The following is a 17,170-nucleotide window of genomic DNA, read 5'->3' on the forward strand; positions in this document are numbered from 1 at the left end:
GCTATAGTTGAATTTTTTTATTTATATTTTTTATTGCAGATAAAATATTAAGTACAAATGGTGGACTTAATGCCTTAAGGCATTATCTACCAATCAACCACTGGGTCAAAAAGAGAGGTTTGTTAGGTGCAGGCTTTGTACTTGAGAGTAAGATATCACTACCTACTATTTACAAATTAAATACTAATTAATATAATATAATGAAATCATAAACTTAAATATATACTTTGTATGACATATATACATTATACATGTACCTACTGTGAAACATAACTTACATCTGTCATATAAATGCTTGCGCAACATGCGCTTGAAAGTGAATTTACTTTGAGCTTTTCTAATATTAAGTGGAAGGTCGTTACACAGGCGTATCGCCTGAACAGTACATGAGTTGGTGAGGAAACCGGTGCGATGAGGGAGAATGGAAAGCTTAAGGCTACGGGAGGCTACGGAACTTTTTAAGCTGACCGTTTAGGACTATGAGAGCTCACAGTCCTTAACGGTCAACTATAACACAGATTGATTCTCTAATTTGCCTCATAAAAGTAATATTAGTGATGAATAGAAACAGGCGTTACTTTGCAGAAATCCATATTAATTGAAACAAAAAATAAAAAATATTACTTTGCTTATCCGCGAAAAGATAACGTGCTAGTCACAGTGCTAACCCGTTATTCTAACTTGCGTATGTTTACAATTATGTATGTATGTATGTATACAGGGTGATTTCTGGGTCGTGATCCAGAACCACTTTTTCTGAAACATATGATTTACATTATCATACGGTAGTATTTGATTGAAAGATAATTAGTTCAATTTTTATTATTTTTCAAGTAAAATTAATCTTATATGAAGTAGTCATGGTCACCCTATGACTTTTGAAATACGCTGTATGGAAAGCGACAAGACGTCACATTGAGTAGGGTGACCAAACTGTACGCAAACATGTTTTTTTCTACTTGTCATCTGAAAAATAATCATAATTATTGGTGATAATAAATAATGAGCAACATCATTAGACTCATCTTTGAATTCTGTGTGATGTCTTGTTCTCTTGCTCCACGACCCCGAAATCACCCTGTACACTTTATTGTACATAGAAATAAAAACACGATAAACACAGTTACAGAGTAAATTAAATACAACAAAGGCGAACTTAATGAGAACAATTAATGAGAATGCCTCGTAGAGAGGCGAAACACGTGTCCAGTTTTGTATTTTCGGTGGTGGGTTGTTATATTTATGCGCGTATTTGTTTTTTTTTAACATTAATTGCATGTAAAAATACGCAAGTAAGTATAACGGGTTAGCACTGATTGACTAGCACGTTATCTTTTCGCGGATCAGCAAAGTAATATTTTATATTCTTTGTTGTAATATGAGTGGCCGTGCTCGATAATTGCAATGATTGGGTTTAAAATTACCATTAAACGGTTCTGTCTATAAAATATTTCTAAGACAACAAATTGAATCTTTTAACGGTCGATGTAAACGGTTAAAATAAATAATCCAAAGTAAAAAAGATTATTGCCTCCATAAACTTCCGATTTTTCTGCGATTCCTCACTGTTTTACTAAAACCCAAAAACTTTGAAACAAGGACTTTTTGTAAATACAACACTGAAAAAGTTAGGCAAAACACAGACCTTTTTAGAATTCGAAAGGCGTATTATAACGAGAGCGATATGGTAGTAAAGACCTTTTGGATAGAGGCCCGGATGAGAAAAATCGGGTTCTTGCCAAAGTTGAGTTAACCGGGAAATACCTGGAGTTGGGCGTATTTACGCGTGAAACGGGAACTCGGAGGGGTTCGCAGGGATGTATGGCGCTGGAAGGGTTAGTCAATTCAAAAGAACCTCAGGAATGTACAGTGAGCATCAAAAGTAGCGGTTCAAATAACGCTCCGGTCCAATCACAGCTCACCGCGGTCAAGAGGACGAAACAAAACGATAGTTCAAATTTATTATTTATTTTAGGTTATATAGTAGAAACAATTGCTTCATAAGTCATAAACGCATATGTGACACCCTTAATATATCATCATACATAGACTAAGAAAACCGCTTACCATTGCTTGTTAGTCTCCATGGGCTACGGTGGCCAAATCGAGCAAAAACTGTCTAAAAATTGAATTTAGCAAGGAGCAAGTACCAGAGGGCCTCATGAGTTACGAGAAGGTGTCGTTGACCATTACGTGTCCTTTCTCACAAGTGCAAACACGAGTATGATACGATATTCCATCATGGAATGCCAGTGCCTATCTTCCGGCTTCATCATCAGACCTTGAAACCTAATCGTGGTCACAGTTCATTACAAGACTTTTCTAACAAATCCAAACACCATGAAGTTTCAGTTCATGACTTCCGGCTCCATCATCAGATCAGTTCGACAGTACCATAATATTGTATTGTCATCAGAACTACATACAGCTGCCGATTTTCATGGCGCTACGATCCTTGGAAGATGGTTAAATTAGTTACCTTAGATTCCATTTCATAGTTACATACAGGTCGACGTAATAAAAGCGTGTTAAAAAGCGCTACAATTTTTCAAAAACTTTACTGCCTGAACCCACTGCATCTAAAGCCAATAAACAAGTTCCTAATAAGTTCCTAATAATGTTTATGATAGAGGAGACAAATCACCTGGTAAGCGATTACCACGAGAGGGGTTGTAAGTGCATTGCCGGCCTTTAATATGGGTGTACAGAGGAGGAGGAGTAGGAATGAAGGATATATACAGAGGATTCCTATAACTAGCTTATATATCTATCTAAAATAGACCGTTGAGGCATTGTACCAAGGATACTGGCGGCATTTCCTCGCTGTATTACTCTCACTTTTCGGTCACCAGTACCCCTAGTGTAAATTTGATCGACATCATAACGTGACGAACGCATTTGCGTTAAGTCTCATTTTGTATAGGATTTTGAGTTTCCAAAACGTCCCGCTTGGCGCGCTCTTTCTAAATTCAATACAAAATGAGACTAAACGCAAACGCGTACGTCACGTTTCGAAATCGAATTTATTTACACTAGGGGTACAGATACGTCAACCAGCCGTTTCACGTTCTAATTAGTAATAGTATTTAGTAATATTTTAACTAAATTAATAAAAAACTTGCCAGTTCCAGCATAGCTAAATCTGCGTGTAAAAGAGCGTTCCAATTTAAGAAAAGTTTTGAATACCGCGAACTTACATGCCGTTTTAATTACTTCAGCGTTTAAAAGATTTATGTACATGTACGTACACCGGCGTTCCTTTAACTTAGTCGTTAATTGAGTCGTGAACCAATGGGCGTTGGGGCAAAAAGGTTCTTGACCAAGCACTGGAGTGTGGACAGCGGTATTTCACTCAGTCGGTTCGCTATTGCTTTGAATGAATGAATGAATGAATGAAAATTAATCCAGAAAATTATTTCCATACACATTTACACATAATTACATTACATAAAGAATTAAATTAAATTAAAATAAAATTAAATCAAATTAAATAACATCCTAAAATTTAAATAACAATATATTATATTAAATTAAAATTCAAATAAGGGCCTGCGTCCCGGGTTACCCTGAGCCCGTCACGATAGGCTTGTGGTAGCCCCTCCAGCGCTCGTGCAGCGGGCTGGCGTCCCACTCTCTCACCGCCGACAGTAGCGTGTTGGAGGAGCCGTATATTGCCTTTCTGGTGGCTTTGAGTAGTACATAATACGAGTACTAATAGATGTCTATTATGTACTCAAAAGATAACGTAAACTGTCGCCTGAGGTTTTTCGACCTTCAAAACTTCAAGAAAAGAGCATCCTCCTTTTTTTTTTATAACGCACCTGGTTTCCAAGTTCTACATTTTTGTCCAAGCACTGTTCAACCTGTCTTTTTTATACTACTTCGGTGGCAAACAAGCATACGGGCCGTATGTTTGTTACTTAGTGCTAACGTTTAGTGTAAAAAAAACCGGACAACCGCGAGTCGGACTCGCCCACCGAGGGTGCCGTACTTTTGCATAAATACAATACCACATTTATTTACAATAACAATATACATAATGGATATATACAGATGATTACTACAACTAGCTTATATCTAAAATAGGCCCTTGAGGCATTGTAGTTTTTTTTTATACTACGTCTGTGGCAAACAAGCATACGGCCCGCCTGATGGTAAGCAGTCACCGCAGCCTATGGACGCCTGCAACTCCAGAGGTGTTACATGCTCCTCTCCTACCTTAAAGGCCGGCAACGCACTACTTTAGATATAGTTTTTAATTACTCTTTTAGGTATGGGTTAACTGGAAGAGATCCCTCTTAGGGATAAGTTCGCCTTTTTACTACCCAATTATGTTCCATCTGAAGTAATGTTTGTTTTTCTCGTACAATAAAGTGTTTACTTACTTACTTACGCACTTACAACCCCTCTGGTGTTGCGGGTGTCCATGGGCGGCGGTAATCGCTTACCATCAGGTGATCCGTCTGCTCGTTTGCCTCCTATATCATATTAAAAATACTTATAGAAATATAATAAATTATAAAATAGTTTTTGCCCAACTTAATTACACATACACGTTCCTACAGCATGAGAACAGATTAACTATTATAGGGTATCTGGGAGTATATAATAAGAAATGCGGCAGTACTTAATTAAGACGTGTATTTTACCAATCACGACCGGGAGACAACTAAGGAGCGAGCTATGCGTCGGGCCTTCCGTAGCCGCGCGGAATGCTGACAACGCATAGCAGTCCCTATAGTCGTCCCCCCCAAAAAAAATTTTTACAAAAAAATTCCAAAAATAATCTTAAAGATAATACAAAAGATATCTAATTATGTTTTTAAATTGTCAAACAATGTGAAAAAAAAAAACCAATAAATGAATCTAATTTATTTTTTAATTTTATTGTGTCTGTTACCACTTATCAATTTTAAATTATATCTGACTGTACTTTTAATTTAAATAAAAATGTGCCTCGTAAACAATACCGCGCTGCTCCTACCTGGAATTCAAGAGCGAGCGATAACAGAACACAATGTAACATGATTACTTACGTTTATTAAGTACAATGTTGTAATAAAGTTGACTCTAGAATAGGTACAATGCATTGTAGGTAAGTACTCAATACCAATCTTAAAATAGAATTTCATTGGCTTAAAACTAAAATGATTTTAGCACAATAATTTTGACACTTATACACACAATAATAATCCGCACTGCACTTTAAACCTTTAAAAATATTTGTTGAGGCTGACTTGAAGTGGCCTTAACTCCTGAAGTCAACTGATCCTGTGCCAGGACCTGGACTCGTCTGGTGAACCATTTGTTCATCTTCCTTTTGCAACTACTATAAAAGTAGTACAGCAAAAATACTAGTAGAATTATAACAATTACTACTAAAACAATACTAAATGTATTCAACTGGGTAGCTATCCCAGAAACGTTAATTGATGCTTCTGCCGTCAACGTACTTGATTTATCTGTATTATCCGAATCTTTCTTGCTACCGTAGTTACCCATAATTAGTTAGGTATTATATGTTTCGCTGCTTAAAGTGAAGTGCAAATTGTTCTGAATATTTTCTAATAAAATCATGCAATCTAAATTACATGTTGTTACATTAAAATACTTAATTGCAAAAATATAACCTACTAACTCTGATTAAGTTTATTCATCACAAAATCGAACAGATTTCTTAACCATCCGACCACTACGCGTCACATAGGGTGCGACGCTAGGCATAGGCGGAGCGATTCCGCTACTCGCTTGTGGTGTACTTGGAGTAATTATTTTTTGTGATGAATTCACTTTTTCATTTAGTAAATACGCAGGTTTTAACCTATCAATTGACATATTTACTTCACGGTCTTCCAATTGAATTTTGAAAACCTTGTCATTCCTTGAAATTACTTTATATGGCCCTTCGTAAGGCGTTTGTAAGGATGTTTTTACAATTCGACGAACAAATACATAACTACAAGTTTTAAGGTCAGGGCTAACAAAGAATTTGTTATTACTACTATGATGACAATATGGTCTCGGTGTCAAATTCCGTATTTTCTCTTTAATTTTACTTAACATGTAATGTGGTTCAGTTACATTTTTATCGACATTACAAAAAAATTCGGCTGGTAAACGTATGGAACAACCATAAACCAATTGAGCGGCACTAACACCAGTATCCAATCTAGGTACTGTACGGAGACCTAATAAAACGGTGTTTAACTCAGTAACCCATGAGGTACTATTAATACGCGCTTGCAACGCTGCTTTCAAAGATCTATGCCAGCGTTCAAGGACAGAATTACTCTCCGGGTGGTATGGTGTAGTTCTAAGCTTTTCCGTACCTATGTACTTCATTAACTGTCGGAAAAGGTTACTTTCAAACTGTTTACCTTGATCACTAGTTAAAGTAACTGGACACCCGAATCGAACTATCCAACCGTCATATATTGTTTGTGCTACTGTTTCTGCCGATATGTCCTGTAATGGGAACGCTTCAGGCCAACCGGTGGCACGGTCTATTATAGTAAGCAAATACCTACAACCTTCAGATGACGTTGGTAAAGGTCCGACCAAATCTACATGTATGTGCTCGAATCTGTCTACCTCTGGATACTTACCTGGAGTCGATTTGGTGTGTCGCGCGACCTTGGATTTCTGGCATGCAACGCAGGTTTTGGCCCAAAGACCTACATCTTTGTTCATGTTTGTCCAGAAAAACCTGTTAGAAACCATCTTACGTGACGTTCGTACACCTGGATGACTTAAATTATGAACACTTTTGAAAACATCGCGACGAAATTGCTCAGGAATGTACGGTCTCGCATTACCTGTAGATAATTCACAGTAAACAGTATAAGTGCAATTAGGCAACATTATCTCTTTAAATTGTAATTTATCATTTTGCAATAAAGTTTTTAACTCGTCATCATTTTTCTGTGCCTTCGATAACATGAAATAATCGATCGCAATATTTTGAAGAGCAACAGTCTCTATTCTAGATAATGCATCGGCAACTACGTTGTCCTTACCCTGTATATGTCTTATATCAGTAGTGAACTCACTTATGAAAAGTAACTGTCTTGTTCGTCTAGGAATCTCTTTGTTACTGTCGCTATTCAATTTACTAAAAGCATATATCAAAGGTTTATGATCTGTAAATATAATTAGTTCTCTGCCTTCATGCAGATACCTAAAATGTTGTACAGACAAATAAATAGCTAGTAGTTCTTTATCGTAAGTACTGTATTTCATTTGTGCAGAAGTTAGCTTCTTAGAAAAATAAGCTAAGGGTTTCCAATTACCGTCAACATATTGTTGTATAACAGAACCAACGCACGTGTTGCTAGAGTCTGCAAATAAAGAAATAGGTACCGTGGCAAGTGGGTATGCTAGCATAGCAGCATTTTCTAAGCTAATCTTACATTGTCGGAACGCTTCGTCAGCTTCCTGTGTCCACACTATAGGTGTTTTGTCGTTGCGTTTAGCTTTGTGAATGTACCTAAGTAATAATTCTTGATGTTGTACAGCGTGTGGCAAATGTGGTCTATAAAAGTTAATCATGCCTAAAAATGTTCGCAACTGATTAACTGTTTGCGGTTTAGGATAGTCTTTAATAGCTTGAACCTTACTTTCCAGTGGTCTAAAACCTTCAGTTGATATCTCGTAACCTAGGAATTCTAATTTCTTCTCTTTAAACGTACATTTCTGTAGATTGATGGTGATACCAAATTCGCTAAGCCTTTTAAATAATTGTTCGAGATGACCGTCGTGTTCTTCCTCTGAGAGAGAAGCAACAAGTATGTCATCTAAATAACAATACACAAAATCAAAATCTCTTAAAACGGTGTTATTCATAAACCGCTGGAAAGTCTGGCAAGCGTTTCTTAGACCGAAACTCATTCTAGGGAACTCGTACAACCCAAACGGAGTCGTAATGGCCGTCTTCTCCACGTCTTCAGGATGTACCATGATGTTATGATAAGCTCTACGAATATCTACACAAGAAAATATGGACTTACCTGCTAGTAGATAGGTGAAGTCGTGTACTCTCGCAATAGGGTAACGATCCGGTTTCGTGACCGCGTTCAGAGCTCTGTAATCGCCACACGGACGAATCTCTCCATCTTTTTTAGGAACAATATGCAAAGGACTAGACCACGGACTCTTAGATGGCCTGCAAATGCCCATCTCCACCATTGTTTGAAATTCCTTTTTTGCTTTTTCGTACCTATCAGGAGGCAGCGGTCTAGTTCTTTGGTGTATCGGAGGCCCTGTCGTCTCTATATGATGATAAATATTGTGTTTAGGTGCCTCGATAAACGACAACGGCTTTAAAAGTTCTGGGTACTTGTGCAACAAATGATATGCCTTGTTATCCGTACTAATTAAATTAATTGATGAGTCAGTATGGTTTATGATCGTACCAATTACATAAATACTTGTCAAATTATCAACTAACTTTTTGCCATACAAATCCACAATGAGTCTATAATTATGCAAAAAATCTGCTCCAATAATAGGTTGTTTAACATCACATACAATAAAATTCCACTTAAAAGTACGTCTCAAATTCAAATTTAACGTTAATGTGACGTATCCATATGACTTAAACTCGGTGTTATTCGCGGCGTATAACTTGCAATTTTTAACGGATTGTAAAGAGTCTTTCGCAAATTTAAAGTTTTTTGGAATCACACTCACATTTGCGCCTGTATCGACCAAAAATTTAAAACCAGAGTTTCTATCTATTACACTAAGGCGATAATTATTTACCAAGGTGCAGGGTTCCGCCGAAAACGTCTGCACGGTGTCTAGTTTCCCGTCGGCGACTGTCCTTTCCAGCTGCATGGCTGCACGCACTTATTAGCCTTGGTCTTGTATCGGTAATGGTAGAAACACAACCAATCAGGGCTGTTAGGGGTCCTCCCAGAGCGGCTGTTGTTGCGTGAGCGACTACGTGCACGTCCCTGGCTGCGGTTCCTCCTTCGGCTCCTACCTCGTCCACTAGAGCTGGCTAATTCACTGATGCGGCTGTTAATCTTCGCTAATTCCGCCGTTATAAAATCATTCGATGAACTTTGGCGCGATGTTGTCTGAATTGAGGCGACTTCATTCGGTTTAAACGTCTCCATGACCTTGTCGGCAATACTTGCAAGGCTTTCTAAGTTTTTTGAATCTGCTGACGCTACGACTGCCCTTACCGATGGTGGTAAATGACCTTGCCAAAAATAGACTAAAGTGTCGTCCGGAATTTTATCACGCGCAAGGTCACGCATTCTCCTCAGTAGCTGAGATGGTCGTTGCTCACCCAATTCCATGTCTGACATCAATTGCTGTAACCTCTTCGCTTCTGTCTCCTCGTAAACACTAAGCAATCTGGCCTTCAGAGTATCGAATTTGTTCTCACTAGGCGGCTTCTCAAGGATATCCGCAACTTGCTGAATTGCTTGCTTTCCTAATTTTGCGATGACCATATTGTAGTTTGATTGATCACCTGCCTTTTGTTGTGCTAAAATAGCTTCCACCTGCAAAAACCATAGTCGCGGCTGGTCCTGCCAAAAATCAGGTATCTTTGCAGCTAATGATATAGCGGATAATTCAATAGTTGTTGTTTGTGGGGTTGGTGGTGTCGGAGACATTCTGCTACACCTCTTAAATTTGCTTCCGATGACCCTGGAGCCGGGAGTTGTCTGCCCGATAGCACACGCAAACACACGCGCACTCAAGACGATTACGAATTTAACTCAACCAGATCCCCATAAAATAATTATTACTTAAGTCTGTATGCAAAATAATATTATAATTCACTGCCGTAAAAGTTCAAGGTGCACTCAATTAATGTTCATTCGGGGTCACCACTATAGGGTATCTGGGAGTATATAATAAGAAATGCGGCAGTACTTAATTAAGACGTGTATTTTACCAATCACGACCGGGAGACAACTAAGGAGCGAGCTATGCGTCGGGCCTTCCGTAGCCGCGCGGAATGCTGACAACGCATAGCAGTCCCTATAACTATGGAAAATGCCCAATATGAAGAGGGGGTAAAATTTCAGTCTAGTATAGGTCAAGTGGGGTATCATTTAAGAGTTCAAATTGTACATACAAAAACATTTTTTTAATTGTTTTTCATAGTCAAAAAATTTAATTATCTATTTAAAATTATATACATAATGCATATATATAGATGATTACTATAACTAGTGTATATCTTAAATAGGCCCTTGAGGCATTGTACCAAGGATGTTTGCGGCATTTCCTCGTTGTATCGCAATACTGATACGTTGTGCGAGGAAGCCGCCAGCTCTTCGGTCACCAGTTACGTCAACCAGACGTTTCGTGATTTCTGCAAAAAAACTTGTGCGCGCTGGGACCCCATGGACCTAGAGTAAAATTAATTATGAAGGAAAATGTGAAAAAAATACCATCTCTCTCATTATCTCCGAAGTTTACTAAAGAAAAATTATGACACAAACACATACATACATAATATTTCATAATATTACCATCACTATACATTTTACAGGAAAAATATAATGAGACCTCTATCTTGATAACTTTTTTTTATAATAAAAAAACTTTTCCGTATTCACACACACTTGAAATTTCTATTTATTTATTTTCAAAAAAAGAACAATTTTTGTAATCGGTTCACATGATAGAGAATTATCCTCGAAAACCAACACTTTGCCGATAGATGGCGCTGTGTAGGTACTTCTCATCATAAGTCTTTCGCCTTTATAGGTACACGAGATAATTCAAAGTTTGTACGGAACCCTCGGTGCGCGAGTAAAAGAACTCGCACTTTACCGGTTTTTATTTATTTTATGGTATGCTATCGTTATAATAAATATTTACAGTAGGTACATATGGGGCTACTTTATAGCACTAGTGCGAGAAGTAGCATATTACGTTACTGTGTCGAACATTTAAAGGGCCATATGTACTGTAAAACGTTGTACGATACATGTGCGAATAGGTAATTCGCAACTCGTGTCGATTTAAAACACTCCCTTCGGTCGTGTTTTAATTTATCGCCACTCGTTTCGAATTTCCTATTTTTCGCACTTGTATCGTAATGTACTATTACAGTACATATGGGGCTACTTTATAGCACTAGTGCGAGAAGTAGCATATTACGTTACTGTGTCGAACATTTAAAGGGCCATATGTACTGTAAAACGTTGTACGATACATGTGCGAATAGGTAATTCGCAACTCGTGTCGATTTAAAACACTCCCTTCGGTCATGTTTTAATTTATCGCCACTCGTTTCGAATTTCCTATTTTTCGCACTTGTATCGTAATGTACTATTATATCACAATTTATAAAAACTTTATCTAAACTTATGAAACTATTTTTTCTATACCTAGTAGTAGCTTTTTAATTACTTATGCATTTCGCTCTAACGCACACACAGGAGACGCACGGACGAATGAGAACGAAATGACGTCATAAAGATATCATTTTGCTATCAGGCGTAAGTTCGAATTTGCCAGGAGGCCCCTATTGGATAGGAATCCTCCAAGAATATTGCATCCAACTTAGATACTTTGTTCGTATCAAGAGGAATTGCAATATACCGTAAGAATGCGCGCATCTTCGGCACGATTTTCATTTCACTTTATTTAATAATATCTTCCTTCTAGTTGAAGCTTCCTTATTTTCGTACCTACTATAAAATGATTGCAAAATATCTATGAGTTTTATCCGTGCACTAAGAGTAGATTACGTAAATATGTCACTCACGTATTTTAAGTCGAAAACGCTCGATATGTTTCACTCCGTACCGAGGAGTGTCGTCAGGAGCTGGCGTTGATACGGCGCAGAGATACGGTATATTTAAGTGACCCGTTTGAACATATTTAATAGGTATGTCTGTATCTCACGGAAGTTTTGATATTAAGATTAGACTTACAAAGGAAAAGTAAGTAGTTAAGAAAGGAAAAGTAAGTAGTTAAGTAAGGTAAGGTAAGGCCATTTCGTACGTACCTTCTCACAGTGACAATCAGTCTGAAAGTCGTTAGGGACCTCATACTATTGCCACTCTGACAAGGTACGTAATGGTACTGTAATAAATTCCTTGACCGTATACTCAACAGTACCGGTGCGTATAATTCATAATTCAGATTAGGTACTTAATCTGCGATAGAGTCTATATATTTGTGTAACTTAGAGGGCTAAACTCGTGCCCATATTGTTACAGGTGCCTTTTTATTTCAATGAACACACCATTTTTTCATTTACAACATCGTTGAGTGAGGCCCTACTCTCACTGGCGCCCAACGTGGGGCGCCAGTGAGAGGGGGCAGATGGTACAGGCACGAGGTTAGCCCTCTCAGTTACACAAATATATAGCTTTCACAGATTAGGTACTTAAACATTATTAAATTTACAATTATCAAGCTAAAAACACATAGGTGTTTTTAGCTACTTTTCAGGAGACGAAAAAAACTGTTTAATTCGCTGTAGGTTACATATTTGTTACAATTATTACAATTTTTTTTATAACTGATCAATAGTTTTTACATGTAAACTTGAAGAAAATAAACAGTTTTTTGTACAATTTTACTATAGGAATTAAAAACCAAAATTTTGCTACATAGCGATTTTAGTTTAGTTCACTTAAAATAGTCATGTGCAAAATAGATAGGTACATAGCGATTTGTTGCCAAAGTTTTGTAGCACAGGAGATGTTACATAGCGGATATTGTAACAAGTTATGTGTCTTAAGAGGCTGTCAATACCTAAAGCGCGCACACTGTCTATTTGTATCGGAGTAAATGAGATAGCACTGTCGCATGTTACTGGGCCTGGGCAAGGGAATAATAAGAAAAATATTTGAATAAAAAAAAGTGGATTATTAGTGTAATATTTTACTCAACCACGGTTTAGATATAAATGTTTTGAAATTGTGATTTTAATTGCAGACCCATAAGTCAAAACAATAAAGACATAGAACCGTTAAATTGTGATTTTAAGACCAATCTTTGCAATTATTTTCTATCGAGCCGATTTCGTTCAATCATGTATCGAGTACAACCACGGTCTTTGAAATATAATTAATATGAACATATATTTTTCTTACTTGACTAAAACAAATAGTCTTTCTTAAAAAACTGTTTAAGTAACATCAATTTCAAGGACATTGGGTGTTGACAGCCTCTTAAGATGCAGGTACTTTGAAGATGTGCTTGGTAACTAGGTGATCGTGTATTATGAGTTATCGCATTGCACTGTCGATCATAACACAAATATCCCAATCACAATGAGGTTCGAGAATATAAATTACTTAAGTTTAGAAAACGATGTCGGAATATAGAGATATTTTTCGATCGAAGTTTAGGATCAAATTGAAAATTAAAACCAGCGGAATTGAATTTGAAAAGGGAATTTAGAATATGTATGTGCCAGAAATAATACGGAAGTTCATAGTGTAACGTTCCGTTATACGCACCTGGTTTCCAAGTTCTACATTTTTGTCCAAGCACTGTTCAACGCTGTTTTTTGTACTACTTCGGTGGCAAAAAAGCATACGGTCCGCCTGATGGTAATCAGTCTCCGTAGCCTATGCACGCCTGCAACTCCAGAGGAGTTGTATGCGCGTTGCCGACCCTAACACTCCGCACCGTCGTTGAGCTCTGGCAACCATACTCACCGGCAGGAACACAACACTATGAGTAGAGTCTAGTGTTATTTGGCTGCGGTTTGCTGTAAGGTGGAGGTACTTCCTCAGTTGGGCTCTGCTGTAGATCTGGAATGACATCCGCTGTTCTGTGTCCTACTACACAAAGCGAGATGCCATTCACAATGCCCATACCTCTCTTTTCGACGTAGTTTAAGGACGTACCCGGGTCCATCAACATATCCAAAACAAAAACCTTATTGGAACCTCTATTTCATTAAATGGTAAACTTCAGTGCTCAGTTGGGGACGTAACTTTACAGAATCTTAACTAAACGGTGCATTAGAGAGCGGGTCGGGTTCCGTATGAAAATGCAAACACAAAGACGATGGAATTGGTACTTTTCAACTTACTCTACCTGTGAGGATGGGGTGACACTGAGAGATTAATAATTTCTCAGTGTCAGTGTAAAAACTCTTTTATAATAGGTTAACCGAAGGTGTGTAAATGAGACCAACTTAATTACGTGTTATAAAAGTGACTTTAATTTGAACTTAATGAGTTTGGTCAGTTTCTGCATTGATGATAAGTTTTTGGCAACAATTTTATTTTTGGTACAAGCTTTTAGCACTGGCTGTACTTATCTTTCCTAGCAACTAATCGAACTAACTCGAGACAATTCTAACAACCCCTAACACAATTAGTTTGCGTTGTTTTATCACAGAGTTCCTATGGCCACCTGCCGTCTCCATCATCAGATCAGCTCGATGGTGCCATAAACGGAAATCGGGAAGTGGGTAAAATTTAGCGTCCAAGTTTCAAGTTTCCAGTTTATTTGGCCAAGTAACTACAGAACGTTACATCTAGCATGTCAAAATACAGGTCATTGCTAAAACTAATCATGCAATGTCTTATTAGGTATATAGGTAGACAAAATTATATAAATCAAAATATATTAAATGGTAAATGATCAAATACATCAATATAATACAGTATAAAAGCACCTACGCTTAGAATTATTTTACATAATAAAATCATAATTTTTCATTTTATCTGTAAATTCATTGATTGAGTAAAATGGATTTAATTGGAAGAAACGTTTAAGTTTATTTTTAAATTGTATGCATGTTAAATTAGTTATGTGTAGAGGCAATAGATTGTTAAGGGTAACTTTTAGGGAGATACCTTGCTTAAATGTTTGTTAGCGTCCAAGATTTGACCCACACTATGAATAAAGAGAAAATATATAGAGAATATAGATGGTTTTGAATATTTATTATTATTATGTATGTTAATAATAATAATAAATATTCTTTATTGTACATCATATATTGAAAAGAAGAATAGAGAGAGAACACAAATTACAATTAGGTAGCAACAGGCGGTCTTATCGCTAAAAAGCGATCTCTTCCAGACAACCTTTGGGTAGCAGGAAACAATAACTTACAACAATGAACGGGTAGTGCCAATATGAATATATTAGTGTGGGTCAAATCATACATACTAACAGCCAAGGATGCTGGCAGTATTTCCCCGCTATATTGCGATACTAATATATTGCAAGAGGAAGAAAATCAGACTTATATTATTTCGTTTGCCCAGTGTATCACAATCCTTTTTAGAATAAGGATGAGAAGCAAACTCCTGAATTGAAACTCTTCATATTTGCGTTTACAACACTTTGCTCACTTCTGTGTTCCGTTTAAATTTGGAACGCAAAGTTTAACCTTTACAGTTATTTGCTTTTTTTTTTAAGATTGCTGCTAGCTTTACAAACTTTAAGCGCGCTAGTAACTTTAATTCTATGGAATATTTTTATGTTTAACTTTAATTGTATTGTTGGCAGAAACATGTTGACTGCTTTCAAAGTAAAGGCCTTTGCAAAGTCGCGAACAATGTATTTAAACTTGCTCAACTTTGCCTACCATGCTCAACATTGCCTGGCTTGAAAGAACCGTGATTGTCTAGCAAACAGCTGTCTAATTAAATAAAGCCGCAGGGATCGATTTTAGGCCCTTTTCTGTTTCTAGTTTATGTGAATGACCTGCCTTATATGGTAAGCCGAAAATCCGGCATTGTCATGTTTGCCGATGACACTTCTTTGCTTTTCAAGATAAACAGACAAGACACTGAGCTTGCTGAGCCAAATGGCACTCTTTCTAAAGTATGTGAATGATTTGCTGCTAATAATTTAATTGTGAATAAAAAAAACAAATGTTTGAAATTTTCTTTAGTTAATGGTTCTAATTAAAATTTAGTGTCTAATATCAAACTTAATGGTCAGTCTGTTGACTTTGTAGAAACAACGGTTGTTTTAGGAATAACACTTGACTTAAAACTGGAGTGGGGATCTCATGTAACTAGACAAGCTAGTAGGTTGAGCTCAGCCGCTTTTGCAGTCAGAAAAATGAAACTATTTAGAGACGGCACGACTGGTTTACTTTGCCTACTTTAATAGTTTGATATCATATGGTCTTGTACTGTGGGGTTCTGCTGCTGATATAGTAACAATATTTGTACTGCGAAAACGAGCAATAAGGGCAATATATAGGGCGAGGGTCTTTGAGAGTTATTTTCAAGAAAATTTTCAGGAGAAAATTGTTCAATTTCAATTTTCCAACAAATACTGACAGACCAAAGGTTACCATAAATTCAGGTAAGCTTAAAGTTTCTTCTTATAGACTTGTAAAAACAAAAAAGTCCTTCTTGGGAAATTGTACAAAACTCTAAAACAAAATTCTTTTAAGCTTATTTCGAAAATAAACTAAGTTTCTAAACTCTCATAATTATAATCTAGTTCCCCAACTAAACATTCTAGAACATTCTAGAAGCTGGCGCGACAAGCAACTGAAACCAATCATAAAGTACAATAATGGCTTCAATAGAATAGACGGACTTATTTTAACAAACTGCTTTGTTATCTGCTTGGTGGCGGTACGAGTAACAAGACATAGCGATATAAGTGACGGCGGCCGATCTCAATATCCGCCAGATTATGAAATTCCTAGGCATATCGTGAAACGTGAAAATCATTGTCTGGTTCCCTGAGTCGACGGAGCCCCGTAATACGGGGCTTCTATTTCTAGATAGTTTGCCCTTCGGGCATCTGAAGGAACCTAACGAACATATCCTACCTACCTATTGGTCAAAACATAACACAGAAACTTTACGATCTATATATACGGCTGCGTATAATGCAATGTCAAGTATTGAAATAGTCTATGCTCGAGTGTGTTTGACTGCGATACAGTAAGTAATTCTTTCATCTGCTTCTTGTCTTCTCACTCCTGCCTTCCAGAATGTTTACTCCTGTCTTCCTTTTGAGGTACGGAGTTTTAACTAAAGAGTCCTAAAATAATAAAATATATAATGCTGTGCCTTGTACCACGCCCTCTAGAACTTTCTCGTTCCACACTACAGCTATTGTAGCCATTCGATCCTGTTTCCACATCTGAATGAAAAACTTTTCTCCATTCAGATGTCTTTGCTACATAATTATGTTGAAACCTTTGAGGATAACTATGAGGGCTGTGCTAGAAGAGTCTTTTATGAGCTAA

General features: G+C 37.1%; 1 protein-coding gene across 1 annotated transcript; it reads right to left on the reverse strand.

Annotated features, from left to right (window-relative positions):
• Window positions 1-8,385: 8,385 nt before the first annotated feature.
• LOC133531081 (uncharacterized) lies at window positions 8,386-9,997 on the reverse strand. Its single transcript, XM_061869180.1, has one exon. It carries the CDS (start codon window positions 9,624-9,626, stop codon window positions 8,799-8,801), a length of 828 nt encoding a protein of 275 aa, XP_061725164.1. The 5' UTR covers window positions 9,627-9,997; the 3' UTR covers window positions 8,386-8,798.
• Between the last annotated feature and the right edge of the window lie 7,173 nt (window positions 9,998-17,170).

The sequence above is a fragment of the Cydia pomonella genome, chromosome 24 (assembly GCF_033807575.1).
Source record: "Cydia pomonella isolate Wapato2018A chromosome 24, ilCydPomo1, whole genome shotgun sequence".
NCBI classification, from domain to species: Eukaryota; Metazoa; Arthropoda; class Insecta; order Lepidoptera; family Tortricidae; genus Cydia; species Cydia pomonella.

Coding starts and splice junctions, on each gene's coding strand:
- LOC133531081 (XM_061869180.1), bottom strand. CDS start 9,626: ATGTCTCCGACACCACCAACCCCACAAACAACAACTATTGAATTATCC.